General features: G+C 38.0%; 1 protein-coding gene across 2 annotated transcripts in view; it reads right to left on the reverse strand.

Moving 5' to 3' along the window:
* PRIM2 (DNA primase subunit 2) overlaps window positions 1–17,660 on the reverse strand; it is a 93,803-nt gene extending 76,143 nt beyond the window's left edge. For both annotated transcript variants that reach the window (XM_066180547.1, XM_066180548.1), the window contains exons 1-4: window positions 17,397–17,660; window positions 16,581–16,684; window positions 16,185–16,264; window positions 12,150–12,270 (exon numbers count right to left, since the gene is read on the reverse strand). In XM_066180547.1, the coding sequence (XP_066036644.1) occupies window positions 12,150–12,270; window positions 16,185–16,264; window positions 16,581–16,684; window positions 17,397–17,550 (459 nt within the window). In that variant the 5' untranslated portion in view covers window positions 17,551–17,660. The remainder of the gene's footprint in view (window positions 1–12,149; window positions 12,271–16,184; window positions 16,265–16,580; window positions 16,685–17,396) is intronic.
* Between the last annotated feature and the right edge of the window lie 148 nt (window positions 17,661–17,808).

Here is a 17,808-nt window from a genome sequence, read left to right on the forward strand (position 1 = left end):
TCCACATGGAACTGATTAAACTAATCTCACAGAAAACAATTCACTAGTTTTGCCTCCTTTTTGTAGCCAGTTTAGTAAGCTGCTTATCACTATGTCAGACTTTGCTTTGCACGAGCAACGAATACCAGGAAAAGGATCTTCCCTTCTCAGTGACATGGGTCAGGTAGCATAGCTTGAAACAATTCCGTAAGTCATTGTAAATTCCTGAGACTTTGGAAAAATAAAGACAGAAAAAGAGAGGAAGGAAAAGAAGCAAGCACTCAGGACAAGCTGCACTATTTCTAGTTTTCTTGCTTTCTATGTGCAGTTTATTCATTGACTTTTAATTACAGAACTGTCCTGGAAACACAAAGACACATGAATTTAGATTAAAATATGAATAATTTAATATGCCGGGCTTGGTTAAACAAACACAGTCAGTGAGGTAGTCCGAAAACTTCAAAATAAATTTGATATCCCTACTCTGTTCTAATGAAGAGATAAAGATGCATGCACACATTATACTGCTATATATGTCCAACTATTTGGTTTTACTGTTTCTAAGTCTCCCAGTAAGGAACAAGAACTCCATGCACAAGTTACTTCCTTTTCCAAGACTCAGCTTCAGGGATGTGCACATCCCACTGGTGTCTTTAGAAAGTGAACTTCCTAAAATTTGCTTTTAGTCACAGAGCAGCTGGTACTCAGGTGGCATAACACCCTTTCCAAAAACAAGTGTCAATCTATACTTTGCTAAATTGCAACTCTAGGCGTGAAGCAGAAATAATAATCATTTCCTAATCAATCTTCTCCATTGCCACACATCACACTACAAACTAAGCTAGCACTAGAATACCAAAGTATTAACCTAGATACCATTAAATTTGAGACTATAAATTTAAAGTGTAATCAGCCAGTTAATGAATTAGCTTGATTAGCAAAGGACACCATTCCCAGCTCTCCTACCAATTAAAAGGATGAAGAGCCTTAAAGAAAACATCCCAGAGGCTCATAAATCTGTCGTTCACAAACCTGACGATTATCAATTTCATTTTAGCCAAGCACAAATTATTAAGAAGAAAATTTTATTTTCTAAAGTACTACAACTTTATATTTTAGCTCAAGTTCAGCTTGCTAGCATACGTAAAAATATAAAGGGCAGCACTTGGAATTATTATCTATTCTTATCCATCAATTGAAACATTGTTTGGGCTTTTTTTAGAGTCAAGAGTGGGTACAGAAAGAAAATTTTATCATCTGCCTCACTATGCAGCTAATTCATGGTTACCATAATCACAGAGAAACTCAGTGATACAGGTTCAGTCTTCCTACATTCCTGACACACATTTCCCAATACCCATTCAAAGGAAAGCTGAACTAAACAATTACTACAGAAACACCTAGAAACGCTAACACATACACGTTAGAGTCACACATGACTGAAGAGCTAACAGAAGACCCTTCTGATAAATACATAAACAAGTTTTCTTTCATTTACAAATCCGGATAGTAACATCAGATGCAATTTTAAAGAAACTTGTTAACAAATGTTTCTCTAGATTCAGTCACAGGATTATCCAGGAAGAGCGTTTCAAAGTTGGCAGACCATTTTCTGAAGCTTATGTCCAAAACAGCAGATAGTAAATTCTACTTGCAGAGTAATTACATCCTGCAGAAACCATCCTATCAGCTTTTATGCTGCCATATTAAGGAACAGTATAAACATCTCCAAAGCTACTGCATTCACTGCTATGTAAAAAATTTATTTATTTTTCAAACATTATTAACTTCAAGCACTACGAAAGAACTTAACACCTTGATTATTCAAAAACAAATTTCTTCTTGTACAACATATGGGCATCATTTTAACAAATACACTATTCATTTCCCAATTTTCTCTTTTCTCGTTCCCCAAATGAATGTCTAAAATATTTATAGAAAAATGAGGAGAGACTTGATGACACCTTTCTGCTTGTCTATACTAAGTTTCTTCCAAGAATCTAAAATTACCAACTGCTGACAACTGAAAATCTAAAAGGATAAGGTTAGGATTTGCTATTTTTTCACCTTTTCCAAGCTTTAGATAAATGGTAATCAAGTATGACCTGTTCAACTACTGAGTGCTAAAGCACATTATCACACAAGTAGTGTGGGTCCCCTTTCCACTTCTTCTACCTTAAGCTGAAGAGCCTGGTGTACAAGATCCTATTTTCCACTACAATTTTGGCACAGCTGCCATTTCAATTTTACTTCAGAAATCCAGAGTTACAGCAGAACATCTGCCTCAGGATTCAGACTGTATTCCAAATGTTGTCTAGCTGCTTTCAGCTAGATTAAGAATGTTTTTATTCATCCTATCTTTACTGCAGCCTTTTCTGCAACTTTTATTTCAAAGCACATAACTTTTTCAAAGCAGTTAGAGAATGGACTTCGTCCAGAAAGAACATATACAGTACCCAGTACAGAAGGATTCAACCTTACAGTGGATAGTAAAGTTCCTATTTAATTCAAATGATGAAGTACACAAAGCTATTTAGTAATAATCATAGTGCCCCAGTGCTCTAAAGGGGCATAAGCAACTGTACATTTTGTGGTGCAGTTTGACTTTACTTCCACAAGTCAATTTTAAGCAGTAAGAAAGACCTTCTAAGGGTCCATTTAGATTTCTGCAGATAATCAGCATCTGCTCCTAATCAAACTGAGATGATTGCCAAATTAAAACTTTTAATTAGCATTTTGCATCATTTACAAACTGTTGTTCATTATGTTTATGAAGGTGAAAAAGGACATCCCCAGTAGAAATATATTCTTTAATCACATCTATTACTCGATTCTACAATTTCATAGAATATCACCAACACCATATGTGCAAATAAATACAGGCAACTAGAATTACTGCAGCAAAATGCACCACTTTTCTCCATAACTAATAACAAAGTAATGCTTACAGCTCAAGGATCCATGAGAGAAGAGTAAATAAAGAGCCCCCCATACATCCTGCCAGCACGCAAAAAGAAAAAAGAAAAAAAAAAAAAAAGAAAATTTTAAAATCAAGCTTTATTTTAAAAGTCTGTGAGAGAATATTACCACTCATTATAAGCTTAAATATTTTAATCAAACCTCATCCCCTCTACCCATCCCTCAAAATGTTAGCTCACTAGAATAACCAGGCTGCTTGGCAAACAACCCAATTACTTTAGATAAGTCACTACATTTTTTTGAAGCACTAATAGTATGTGTTTCCCTGTCTTATTTAACAAACTCTTGCACTTAAAAAACCACCCTACTCCTAAACCTTTCCACATACAATTTTGTTCTGTTATGACTCTAAGCATGGAGTTAAATGACAGAATACATATTTATGGCAGTAAGGCGCATTTCTCACTTAGGCATGCATCACTTAGGACCTTTGCTGTCAACTGTAAGATAAGCATCACTGGTTTTCAAGGAAAGGTACAAATACAAGATTTAAGTAGTGGAAGAGTAAGATACAATTCAGAACCATTTCCTTAGCAAATGCAAACCATACTTGCATAGTTATTGTCTCAGCTTGGCATAAGTTTCCACACAGTAATATAGACTCTAGACATTTCTACTTTTCCCCATCCTGTTTGGGAAAGGAAGAAATATTATTTGATGCCTCTGAAATGAGAAGTCATAAGCCCTATCAGAAGAAAATTCTGGATTAAATACCTGTTCCAAAATGGATAATTATAGTCACAGCCCTTTAGTGGCTAGACATGATACTGAGTATTCCTTCAAACGTGTCTGTCCTTAATAGGGACCCAAACTAGTCCCCATTCCCATTAATCCACATCTGACTTTAGGATCTTCTGTACCAAATAACAGCAGTCATAAAGCATTTTTTCAAGAAGCTGAACTACGAATATTTATACAACTGCCCCACTACCAAGATAAATGTTTTTGGAGAAAGCATAACAGTGATATGAGAAAGTCTCTCACAGGACTACTCTGATCATAAAAATGGAAATTAAAAAAGTTTAATTTCTACTGCTTAAAGCAGCTAAAAAAGCACTTCAACTGCATCATCAAAGAGCTACTGTGGAGAAAAATTCCATTGCTAATGCATTTTGCTCTTTCTATTTTATTTTGCAGTTCTAATTCCTTCTTCTCAAATGCCTGCAGATGCACTAAAGACCTTTAGCTCCCCCAACTGACTATTCCCATCTGCCATTCCTTCCCCATTACTATGATCCAAAGCATTTATTAAAATAATGTGCTTTATAACAGCATCTAAAAAACTAGGACATCTGATTCTGCAATAACTGGCAGTTATCCAAAAGATAAGGCATCTAAACTAGAAGTCATTTAAAAGGTCATAATATTTTTTAAATTTCAAGAGGCTATTCAGAGGTAAGACAGTTCAATTTAAACATGATTTTTTTTCTGCTCTGTGGAGTAAAAACAGCAACACAGACGTATTCAAGCTGAAATATACTACACTTAGAAGTTTATTTCTTTTGCACAATACAGAAATAGCGAACAGAAGCATTGCAGGAAATATAAATCCAATTATACAACATTCTTACACCACAGATTAAGACATGATAGTGACTATTAATTTTTATTTCTTCTGGAAGCAACAAAGAGGTACTAACAGTCTGAAGATAAAGAAACCAGAACAGTCAAAATGATGACCAGAATAACACCAAAAAAATTAATTCAGAATTAAATTTTGCATTCTGCTTCACTCCATATTCCAGCATGTAAGTTAAATTCCTGGAAAGGTACAGCAACAAATCAAAGCATCCAACAGTAATTAGGAAAAAACATGAGGCAAGCAGCAATCCACGAGTGTCAAAAAAACCCAACTGTGTTAAGCCGATTTCACAGCCTTTATCACAGTGCACAGACCTCAGGGGCATAGAAAAATGCAGGTGTCATATTGTGTCAAACACCAAAAGTGTTTGAAGTCACCAAAAGACACTTTCACATGCAAATGACCGAACAGTTCCACTGAATTTTATATAACCCAGGTTCAAAACCCACTGACATGCATGGAAGAATTGAACTCAAAATAGAAGGATGTCTTAAGCCAAGTTCCACAATCCAAGTAAAATTTCATATTTCAATTCCTAACCTGTATATTAAAACAGGGCCTGATCACATACTGAAATGCCATGAGGCTGGGGGCACTGCAAGAGCTCTAGAGAATGGCATCAGAGAAGAAAACCTGATGTAAAACCGAAGGCTGTAAAAATGGCAAAGGACACTCACAGAAATGACGAAATGCCACACAAAGAAAAGCTTAAAGAAGCAACAAGAAAGTATAATGACAGATATAAGGCAAATACAAAGAGAAGGAAAAAAAAACAAAGTAACAGGAAAAAAACCCAACTTTTCTCAACCAGTGGATAGAAGAAGAAGAAATATGTTAGGTTTGACATTATTTTTAAAAAGTTAAAAGGCAAGTAAAGCAGCAGAATAATGACCACTGCTGTGAGACTTGAATACACAGATGCAAGGACCTTTGCAAGAAAAGCTATGACAATTTCACAAACAAGGCAAATGGAACTACTCTCATCTTCAAAATACTGAAGAGGAACCACCCCCTTCCCAAAAAAAACCAAACCAAACCAAACCAAACCAACAACAAAAACAGCAAAACAAAACAAAACAAAACAAAACAAAACAAAAAAAAAAAAAAAAAAAAAAAAAAAGAGAGCGAGAGAAAAAAAAAAACACCACCACACATACACACAGCAGTTTCAGCACTTTGAAAGTAATCACAGAACATTTTGTCCGAACAGAAGAGACCCTAGGACCATTCCCCAGGGAGAGAACATTAAGGTGAAGAGGTTTTGTGGCAAGTTTCACAAGAACCAAGTGGAATGGACCCAGAAGTTCATTAGATGTTCTAAATCAGTACAAGATGTACCACAGACCTACAGCTGCCGAGGCTAAAAGGAAAAATCTTCTGTTTGATGTCTAAGAACAAGTGGCAGGTCTTGGAGACTCAAAATTGTGCAAGGCAAAGCAGACAAAAGGCTGAAACTCAGATTGAGGGCTTCAAAGGAGATATATCTAACCATGCCAAGAACAGCTTTGTAGTTGAACCCCAAGTATCACTTACCTGTAAAACCATTTATTTTATATAATTCTTTCATATCCTGAACAAGGTACTTTGAGATTAAAATATTTTCTTCAATGACTATAATTTTAAAATAGTCACAAATTTCCCTTTAAATATCTTTAAATCTGTTAGTGCCTTTTACTGCCAGAAACTGTCAGGCATCACGGATGTAATTACTCATTTATAGTAAGATTTTAATACTTTAATCTCCTAAATTGATGTAAATCTCAACTGCACACCTGTGTTTGCTTATTCTCTTTGATGGGTTCTGTCACCTTAAATGTCAGCATTTACTCCTCTTGAGTGCTGTTTAAGGATTTCCGATGCTCCCTATGTGACTGACTTTGCACATAGATTATTTAATATGCCTTGAGTGCTGAAATTACATGCCATACGTAAAAAGCTTCTGTATTTATCTGGATGATGGGAGTACTGTCCCTTAAACACCTTGATCTTTCCTTTTTTTAAAAATATTTAAAGTATAAAACAGACAAAAAAACATTCTGAAATACCTTCAGAACCATTCCATTATTCTCCTTTTACTGTGATAGAAAATGAATCAATGCATCAGGGGAAAATACTCTTCAAGCAGAGATTTATTCTTGCTTTCCTTTTACTCTCATCCTTTCTCAACATTTTATTCAGTATCATGCACTCTACCTCTTATTCATGCTGCCATAAATTGGTAGGTATAGACAATAATAATTCAGAGTACTGTAAAATTTTGAGCACCAAAGCAATGTTCCACTAGGCTGGGCAGCACCAGTCCAGGCATCTCCCACACTTGTCAGAGAAGAGACAAGCCAAAGCTATTCCTACAAGTGATTAAAATGCAATCTACTTGTTAGTAGTTCAAAAAAGTATCTCAAATACAAACTCAAATCACGCTTCATTTTTTTTTTTTTTTTGCCAAGAAATCCAGGTCCCAGAGGCTTCTTACAGAATACTGAAGATGGACTAACTTAATCCAGTGCCAGCTTTCCAAAAACTTTCCAAGGAAGGACTTATGTAATCCTCAAAATTCCATGATTTATATTAAATGCAGAGAGGCTTATTTTCATAAACATTGTAAAAATTTTGAATTGTAGTAATCCTGTGCATGTTCATACACATTCATCATACTGAAGTCATCATGTTTAGCTTGAGTATCGTAAGGTTTACAGCCTTCATTTTTCAAGGGAAGGGCATCTTTATAATCAAGTAAAACTTTCCAGAGCAGGCATTTACTAACTATATTAAACATTGTGCCACATGTTTTGCTCCACCTGCAACACAAATGTCAGCCACTAGACATAAGAAATCCTATTAAAAAATTAAAACATTAGTTTTCCTTAAATTCCATTTCTGTAATTTTTAATTACAGAAAGCTCTTGGTCTTTAATTAAAAATTTCTTTAACCATGAGATGAGAACTACTATCATATCAAACTTTCTACAGCTGACGATCATATAAAAAAAGCTTGGGAAATATGGTATTTTTTCTTCTGGTTGTTAACAACTTAATTCTTTCCAAAATTTGCTAAACAAGATCTTTTTATTAAGTATTCAAAGATCTTAAATACGGAAAGATCCCAATAACTTCTTAAGTATTATCCATTAGTGGGATTGAAGATTTCTTGATTCTATAAAGCAATAATTCTCAATCCACAATTCACAAAATCTCAGAAATTAGTCTGCAAAACCCCTGCAAAATATATATGAACCTATCACTTTCTCATGCATGTAAGCAAATAAGAAAAGGTGAGAGGTGATAGTTATTGAATTCTCAATTTTAGGTTCACTTTGTTGGTGCTGTAAATGACAACAATGGTGACAAAACTGTACAAAGACAATCCACTTATTCCTCCTCCCCACAAAAGAGTTGACCAGTCCTTTTAGTAAATACTGAGAATCACTTCTTACCATGGTTCTTAGAATTGTTAACATTGCTATGCCAGACTAGGCCTAGTTTAAGCTTTAACAGTGCTGGCCTTTCTCAGATTACAGTTCTGAAACCAGAACCATTACCTAGAAAATGCAAGGCACCTCTCTTCTCATTAAAGAAATTTAACTAAGAGTTTATTAGTGCATCATAAGCAACTGAAAGCATCATAATAGAATTTTTATCCATTTACCCAAATAGAAAATGGATGGCAACATCAGAACTTCCTTTCTCTGAAGACTATCTATCTCTTTTTCTAACAGGTAGAGCACAAAGTTTGATTTCTGTCTTGCTTTATGCACAGTAAGGTGTGAAAACATTGTAACTTCTAACACGGATGCATGAGGGGAATAGTTCATCCTAATTTCCTTTTCAAAGGAAGTGTTTCCTTTTACAAATAGAACATTGAGAAAAAGAATACTGCTTTTAGAGAGGCCTTACTTTTCTAGTGGCCTCTACACAGCCCCACAGCACTTAGACCTGTTTCAAATATATATGGAATTCATTAGTAAAATTCAAATGTTCTATACATGATAGAGTAATGAAGGATTAGTTTTGCCTAAATTCGCACAAGAATTGAAAGCAGGGGGTGAAAGCAGAAGTAGGGAAGTAGATTTTCAATGAAATGATGCTTTTTTGCCTCAACAGGAATAAGAAAGTAATACCTTCTTAATCATTTTGACATATTGAAGGCACATTCAGTAGCACAAAACCAAGTCATACTCCTAGCTATTTCCAGCAGCCTGCAAACATTAATTTATTTTTACAAGCTCAAATGCTGAAACTGTGACAAGAGAATATGAGGCTGGGGAATAAGCAACAAAAATATAGCTCCACAAACACACCAAACTCACTGAAAGTCTGTTAAACCAGAGAATGGCATTTCTAATAGGCTCTCAAAGACACAGGAAAGCCTCTGTTACTTTTAACACTGCACAAATCCTATTTTACCAACATGCACTGATGCCAGATATTTCAATCCAGCAAAATATAAAGCACATCGGCCACATATCTTAGGATATTTAAGTTATTCTAATAAGCAATATTTTAAGAGAAAGGCTTTCTCAGTGGAGTGATGATTGCATGTTAATTTCTATACATTCAGGTTTACAATGAGAGCTACAGGCATAGCAAACATTTCATAGCTGCAGTGCAAAACACTGTTAAAACCATTAATGCAGACACTGGAATAGAAATTTTCCTTTAATCCACTCAGACAAACAAAATAGTGGCTAACAGCAGGAACTCTTTTATAACAGGCCTAAAAGACCAGCAACAGTTGTTTGTCTAAACAGATTCTGCATTTTTAAGGTTTTTCATCAAAAGAAATAGAATGAGTTTAAGTCAAAAGGGAAAAAGTTTTGAATTTAAGTTATAATTAGAAAACAAAAACTGTGGAATAATAGCATTTACAGAATTTTGGACAACTTATATTCGGCATTCTCCATATTACATACTTAACAGGCAAAAATCAGATTGTCTATTAAAAAATAGGATAATTTACATGTATGTGCATGTATAAAATCTAAGTTACAATGAAACTTATTTAATTGTACATCATTTCTCTTAAAATTATAAATAAATCCTTAACCACAAATCATAAATTAACCCTTAACACCGGCCTCTAATTTTGTGTTATTTAAGCTAAATCATGGTCTTGGTTACACACCTATAGCTCCAGTAACTCATCAAATATGCACCAACAAGAAGAGTCAAGATGGTTTTTAGCATGCACAGACATGTAACCATATGTCCCCATGGCAACAGTAACACAGAAAGCTACATTTTTGAGCAATCCATACAGGATTTTCATACTTGGATTATTCAGTTTTAAATACATCCTCAACAGCTATCATAAGCATTCATTGAATGCACTTATTTTTCACTTCCACATAGTTTTCCAAATGTCAGTGTTCACAAATGAAACAATGCACAAAGTCCCCAGGTCACTGTAGTTTGATGCGGTTTCTACAGCAAGAAGCCAAATCTTAAAAGTAATTAGTAGATTGCAAAGGATCTAGAGAAAAGTTTATGAACAAAAACATATTTTGACCACAACTATTTTTCAACTGAAGTCAATAATGTGATGAGAACAGACTGCACATACAATTCATAAAAGAATCAAACACAGCCATTGCTTTTCTCATCACTGAAACATTTAGGGTGAATTATCACACAATTCACCAAGAAAGCAAGGTAATTTTAATATCAGTGTTATTTGGCCCAGATGGTCAGACAAGGCAGATAAGACCTTATCTGAGGAACACAAACTAGGGATCCCATAAGATGCACCCCAGAGTCCTGAGAGACTGGGATGATGTAGTTGCCAAGCCACTCCCCATGATATTTGAAAAGTCATGGCAGTCAGAAGTCACAGGTTGAAGGGAAAAAGGCAAACATTGTACCCATCTTTAAAAAGCTTAGAGAGAACCCTGTGAACTACCAACCAGCCAGCCTTACCTCTGTGCCTGGAAAGATGATGGAACAGATCCTCCTAGAAGCTGTGCTGAGGCACATGAATAACAGGAAGGTGATTTGGGGCAGCCAGCATGGCTTCATCAAGGGCAAGTCCTGCCTGACCAAATTAGTGGCCTTCTGTGATGGAGTGACTACATCAAAAGACCAGGGAGGGGCTACAGATGACATTTATCTGCATTTCTGTAAGGCTTTGACACAGTCCCCCACCAACATTCATCTCTCCAAACTGGAAAGAAATGGATGCAATGGGAGAACCAATAGATGGATAAGGAAATGGCTGGACGTCTATATCCAGAGGGTAGTGGTCATTGGCTCAGAGTCCTGATCGACATGGGTGACAAGTGGTGTCCCTTAGGAGCCCATACTGGGACCAGTGCTATTTAATACCTCATTTATATCAATCCAGGCTGGGGAGTGAGCAGATCGAGAGCAGCCCTGATGGGAAGGACTTCGGAGTGCTGGTGAATGAGAGGCTGGGCATGAATTGGCCTTGTGCACTCATAGCCTAGAAATCCAACTGTGTCCTGGGCTGCACCAAAAGTAGAGAGGCCAGCAAGAGGAAGGATGGGATTGATGGCCATAAACTAAAACACAAGAAGTTTCAACTCAACATGAAGAAGAACTTCTTAATGCTGAGGGCTGCAGACCACGGGAATAGGCTGCCCAGGGACGCTGTGGAGTGTCCCTCTCTGGAGACATTCAAAACTCACCTGGATGCGTTCCTGTGTAACCTGCTCTAGGTGACCCTGCCTTGGCAGGGTGATTGGACTGGGTGATCTCCAGAGGTCCCTTCCAACCCTAACAGTTCTGTGATCCTGCCCCTCTGCTCCACTCTGGTGAGACCCCACCTGCAGTGCTGCATCCAGCTCTGGGGTCCTCAGCACAGGAAGGACATGGATCTGTTGGACTGAGTCCAGAGGAGAGACACCAAGATGATCAGAGGGAAAGAACACCTCTTGTATTAGGAAAGGCTGGGAGAATTGGAGTTGTTCAGCCTAGAAAAGAGAACGCTTTGGGATGACTTGTGGCCTCCAGTACTTGAAAGGGGCCTACGGGATGGAGAGGGACTTTTCACAAGGGCTTGTGGTGACAGGACAAGTGAGAATGGCTTCAAACTGAAGGAGAGTAGGTTTAGATTAGAAGTTTAGACTAGGAAAAAATTCTTTACTGAGAAGGAGGTGATGTCCTAGAATAGGCTGCCCAGAAGAGTCATGGATGTCCCATGGCTGGAAGTGTTCAAGGTGAGGTTGGATAGGACTCTGAGCAACCTGGTCTACTGAAAGGTGTCCCTGCCCACAGCAGGGAGTTGGGACTAGATAATATTTAAGGCCCCTTCCAACCCAAACTATCCTATGACCTATGATCTAATCCACCAGAAATTTTTATTCAAAAATACTTATCAGCTTTAGTAAACCTTGTTAACTTACCTGTGTAATTACACATTTTGTCAGTTGTGTTTGTAGACTGAAGCAGACTGAGCTTCTCTTGCTGTAGCACAAAACTACATCACTTAATCCTCACGCACACTATTCCCCAAGTTTAGAAGCGCTGTGTGGTTGGGTTTTTTAAAACCATAACTGCACTTTTTATTTTTCAAACACAATAGCTAAAACTATCTTAATGAAAATTTTAAAAAACAACAGACGTGCAACACAAACACAGAAAGTAACCTACTTACAGCTTCAAATGATAAGTTAACGTGTTCCAGGAATTTCTGCATTAAACCGCCACTTAGTTCATTGAAGCGATATCGGAAGAGATCCATTTCTTGTTGAAGAAACCAACGCCTGAGATCCTCACTGAAAAAAAAAAGATTTAAAAAATTTTTAATTTAAAAAAAAAATTTAAAAACCATTTTCTGAATATACCTTATTTCTTTGCTTGAAAACTAGACTGCAAATCTAGTGAACACAACGGTAATGCTGACTTTGGCATTGACCCACACACTGAGAAGCTTGGAAGTGAAGGCAGGAAACCTTCACTAATGCACACTCAATCAGAAAAGATTTGTGGAGAGACAATACTTTTTACTTGTTTAGGATAAAAATACTCAATTGTAGGTAACACTCTCCCTTGGTATTTAAAGGACAGTTTACTGTTAAGAATATCTCCTCATTTTTTGCCACTTAACATTCTGGTGTGCAGATTAGTCAACAGTTTAAACCAGTTCGTATGTTCCCAACTATAAAAATAATATTGGAAAACAGTCTCTTTCATATAGGGAACAGCACTTGAGGGGCTGGGGTTGGAATTAGAAACACTCTTCACTCCAAGAAGGGGCAGGGAAAATCAGCATACTTGTTAGGAAGCATGAACAAGTACTTTAGGAAAGGCATGCAAATGCTTGTAAATCTGGAATTTAAGACTAGTAGCTCACATTCCATAATTAATACAAGAGTTCCAACAACTTAACACCTATTATGAAAAATCTGGGCATGGGCCAGATCACTGCTTTACTAGGCAACCAACACCAATGGATTACTCAGAGTTTAAGCGTTAAAGACTGGACAGCAAGGGGAATATGGGTATAGATAAAACACAAAAGGAAATGCTACTCAACATAAAGAGGCAGCAATTTTAGCAGAGAAGTCTAATTTATCATATAGAAAAAAATGTCAGGGAGTAGTAAATAGGCCTTGCTAAGTTTGAAATAGAATTTATGTCCTTGTTATGTGACACAGACACAAATCAAGCAAAAAAAACACTTTAAAAAGACATAAAAGTATGTTCGAAAGTTTCCGGCAGAAAAGAGTTTTGCTCTCAGAACAGAGATAAAATTTATTTCTTCTATCTTAGGAAAGTAAAGTGAAAATCATGCTCCTGAGACTTTCAAGGTTCTTCATAACTGATTTGCTGTGATAAGAGATGCAGCAGACAAAAGCAAAAACGCACACTCCCATCCACGTGCAAATAAAATTATCTTTACATCTGCATCTGCCATAAAAGCAAATGAAACAAGATTATTCTATTTCCTTGTCTTGACAAATCTAAGTGACATTAGAAGAAGTGTGAAAGAAGGGTGTGGATGAGACTGTTCTCTAGAGACTGTAAATACCCTATCATACAGGAATAAGCTTTAAAGTCTTGGATTTCAGAAAGCAGAAGAAGGGAAGTCAAGAGATGCTGACTACCTCACAAATTCGACTGACCAGAATGAAGGAGCTGGTCACTTCAGATCACATGAAAACCAAATCAAAACAATCCAATTTACAAGTGAGGACTGATAGAGACTAGAAAAGAAAAATCAATATAAACTTTTACCCCTGGATGGCACTGTTGGCCAACTAAAAACTGAAAAAGCACTACCACAGGAAAATGTAAACACATGTACACACAGCTGCCTCGGGAACTGAATTCAACCTAGTTTGCAGTTAAATCTATTTAAGTGCACTTTTTCAATCACTCCTACCTTAACAACTTGCTTCAATTAACCTAATGATTTGTAACAAGCTTATTTTTTCTGACCCAGTTTGATAAAAACTTGAAGTACAGTATATTCTATTTGCCTCCCAATTTTATCTTCTGGGAACTTGCCAGTTGTAGATGATAGAAATACCCCCAAAGTAGTAGGTATTCAAGAAAGAATAGAGAACACTGGGTACAGGTTCACCTTATAGTTGTTAGTACGCTATTTTCCATGTTTTGAGTACACACTAAATCCACCTTTTCAAAGTACAAGCAGAAACTGACTAAAAGCTGCTTTATCAAAATGCAACAAGTACATATAAATGGGAACACAAAATGGCATCTGCAGGTTGTCTAAAGGGTGTACCAGAGCTCTACCCAAACCCTCTTCCCTCTAAAGATGTCTTTCCCCCTAGATTACAAAGTCAGGCCCTTTCCTGCTGATTCTGTGGCCCAAAATAGCTTGTATTCATTTCTGCACAGTTCACCTTCAACAAGCTGCCCACACCTGCCCTGCCTATAGTCTAATTTTTAAGATACTTCCCCAAAACACGGGGTTTGAACAGTATCTCCAATTTATTTAATAAGCAAGAACTTCAGTCAGATTCTCACCTTCCACAAGAGCAGAATTTTCATCAACTACCAACACCCTCAAAGTATCTCATCTCCCACAAAAAAGTGATGGTCTAAATAATCTAAATAATAACTAAATGTTTAAAGTAAAGTTCTGGCTTTGGAATTAGGCCAAATTGATTATTCAAAATGCCACTAATACAAACCACTATGTTTTCAGGGCCTTTTAGGCCCTGGACTACTTGAGGATACTACTTTTCAGGGGGTTTTGGTAAACTTACAATACAGGTAAATTAAGATATTGTCTTGTGAAAATCAGCAGGACTAGTATGATTAAGGCATTTTATAAAAATTCAACAAAGATGAGCACTAGAAAGACAGCAATATTCCACGTGTTAATCACAAATCATACATGTAGAATGCAGAAGGGATTTCAGTTGCAATTCTGTTATTCCTTCTGCTTCCTTCTTTCAGGATTTTGAGCTACACTATCAGAGTCACTGCAGTGAAGGCTGGTATTGGTCTCCACATCCACAACCTGTTCCTCATCGTACAAGCGTCATGGATTTAGCAGGCTCATTGATCACACACATTGACAAAATGTCTTCAGCGCAGCTCAGTTGTCTTTTGAAAGGACAACACGATGGGATGTGAATGATCCGGAAGATTTCAGGGTGTTTAAAGGTCACCCAGGGCCTGTCATGGGGAGGTTTCATCCTTCTGGAGGCAGGCTTTTGAGGCCTTTGCTACTTCCTACTCTGATCAAATATTCTGCAGCAGGAATCCAAAGTCATTTCAAAGACAAGCCCCATCCATTCCAGCTCCATATCCTGGCTTAGACCGCAATCCCTCCTACTCACCTTCCCTGTCTGCTTTCGCTTATGAATCTGTATCCATAGCAGCACTTCTGTCATGTCAGCTCTAACAGTATCATAACATGCACTCTATGACAGTCACTTCATTAAAATTATCTGTATTGTAGCCTTAAGTGCAATCAAATTAATAACTCAACGCACTTCATATCTGCCAGTTTTAATTCTAAAAAGACTGCAGTGATAAGGAGTAAAGAGTTCACACAAATGTATAACAAAACTACTTGCAGACACGAAGCACTGACAACGTCTAATTTCATCCAAAAACTACAGGGGAAACAAAAAGAATGTGCTTTACAGGACCAGGTTTTTGCTTGAAATTTCACATAACAAAAAAATTGCAGTACAACCAGCCACAGCAATGAATATGGACAAAAAACAGAGGCAGCAGATGAAACCTCAAACTCGGATGGTATTTTCAGTCAGTGAGAAACAGTGCTCTCTATACAATAACATAAAGCCTATATAAAAAGTCAGGTCTTTGGTCAGTTATCAACAGTTAGCATATACAGAAATTAAACTATGTTATCAATCACTGCAAATGCCTGACAAACAGTTAAAACGGATGTGCTTTCATTTAAAAAAAAAAGCTACAAAGAGACTCAAATCAATAGTGTGTATTTAAAAGCCAAAGTTTGTCAATTTTTTAGTTATTACAAAATCCAGATATTAGTTTATTCCACATATCCCTTTTCATCACAATTGAAATCAGATTCCTAGCAAAAAATGCTCTTTGATCCTACATCTCTCTTTAGTAGCTATGCAACTCTAAAGCATCTGTAATGTCTATAATAAAGCACTGCAGTATCTGTATACATTTAAAATTAATAATAAGAGTACAGCACAATCCAAAAAGTACTTACGACTGGCAGTAGGCAAGGCGTAGTATGAAATGAGAGATATGATCTTTTCTTCTTGCCTCATAATCATCTTCAGCCAAAGCCTATAGAACATATTCTTATCATTTCAGAGAAATAATCTTTCCCAGGTTAAAAATTCACAATCAATTTACCATGGCTATTCAACAATGTAGTAACAGTCATCTTTTAGACAATAAGTGTCAACTTATTGAGGAAGAGGGTTACCCTAAAGAAAGAAATATATACCTTCAAAGAAAAACTACACCTCTGACAAAATGACAGAACTGCAGTTTTAGAAATAGCTTTTATTCATTATTCATCCTTACTTTTATTCATTATTCTTGAAAGGTATAAAGAAAATAAAGTGCAAGAGAGTTCCGTGTCTTGATCTCTACTCACTCTGTAGGGAAACTTCAGTTTCCGGAGCTCGCCCTCCAGCTTACTTTTGTATGCATCAGTACCTCTTACAAAGCTCACACCGAGATTTTCAACTACTTTAAGCACTGGGCAAAAAAAGGAAAGGTCCACGTTAGAGAGACAACATGCTGAAATCAAACTAAATGTATGACGGCTTGGGAAAGGCACAAACTGGGGTAAGGCCACAGGAATTGCTTTTAGTGGTATGAGGAGAAGGGTGAGAAATACGGAGGATGAAATGTGGCCCGTGAGGCCTGAACAGCTGGTCCAGTTCTGGGATCCACACTGCCAACAAGGAAAGGGAGACAGCTAACTCTGATGGATCAGTCTCAGAACATCGGGTTCAACTCTAATGGAAACTTGGATCCAGCAGTTTTCAGGACTTCAGGGGAACCCCTGGCTGCCAGCCACAAGGACCTGAAATGCAGTACTGAGACATCAAACATGTCACATCTATAGGATGTGAACCGTGCTCATAAACCCCCCCCCGTGTAAACCGAAACGACACAATCCCGACAGCTACAATAAACGCTCATGGTGCAATCTGTCTCAGTTCTCCGAAACGCCCAAAGCAACTCATTTTCCTTTAACAGACGCTCATGGCAGCCGAGCAGCCAGCCCAGCTCCTCTTTACGTCAGGCCAACAGAGCATCCAGGCCTGCCAGAAATACACGCAGCCATGACAGGAAGGATTCAAAGTATGGAGGGGAGAGAAGGGGCGGGAGGAAGGAGAAGGGAAAGGGGAGAAGGGGGGAGGAGGAAGGTGAAAGGAAGGAGGGAGAAAGAGACACTACTCACGCTTCAGGCGGTCGACGGCAAAGCTCTCAAACTCCACCAGGGAGATGCTTTCCGTGGGGGGCTCCAGGTAAAACTGCAGGCTGTGAGGGTACTGTTCCCGCCGGTCTCCAGCCAGCCGCAAATGCTTCTGCCTGTCTCGGCTGGAGAACTGCATCTCCCTCGCCCTGGGGCTCTCTCCGGTCCCGTCCCGACCGCCCGAGCCCCGCTCCGACCGCTCCGACCGCTCCGCCCGATGCGACCCGGCGGGACCCCGACCTCAGCACACCCGGCCCCGCGGCCCGGCTTCCCGCGCTCCGCCGGCCCCGCCCACTTCCGCACAGGGCCGCGCCTCCTGAGCGGCCATTGGCTGCTGCAGTGATGTGGGCGAGGCCACGTTGGACGGTGCCCGCACAAGGCATGGCGGTCCCGGCAC

This window comes from Chamaea fasciata, unplaced genomic scaffold (genome assembly GCF_029207755.1).
Source record: "Chamaea fasciata isolate MVZ Bird 193981 ecotype frontalis unplaced genomic scaffold, bChaFas1.0.hap1 SCAF_3, whole genome shotgun sequence".
Classification (NCBI taxonomy): Eukaryota; Metazoa; Chordata; class Aves; order Passeriformes; family Sylviidae; genus Chamaea; species Chamaea fasciata.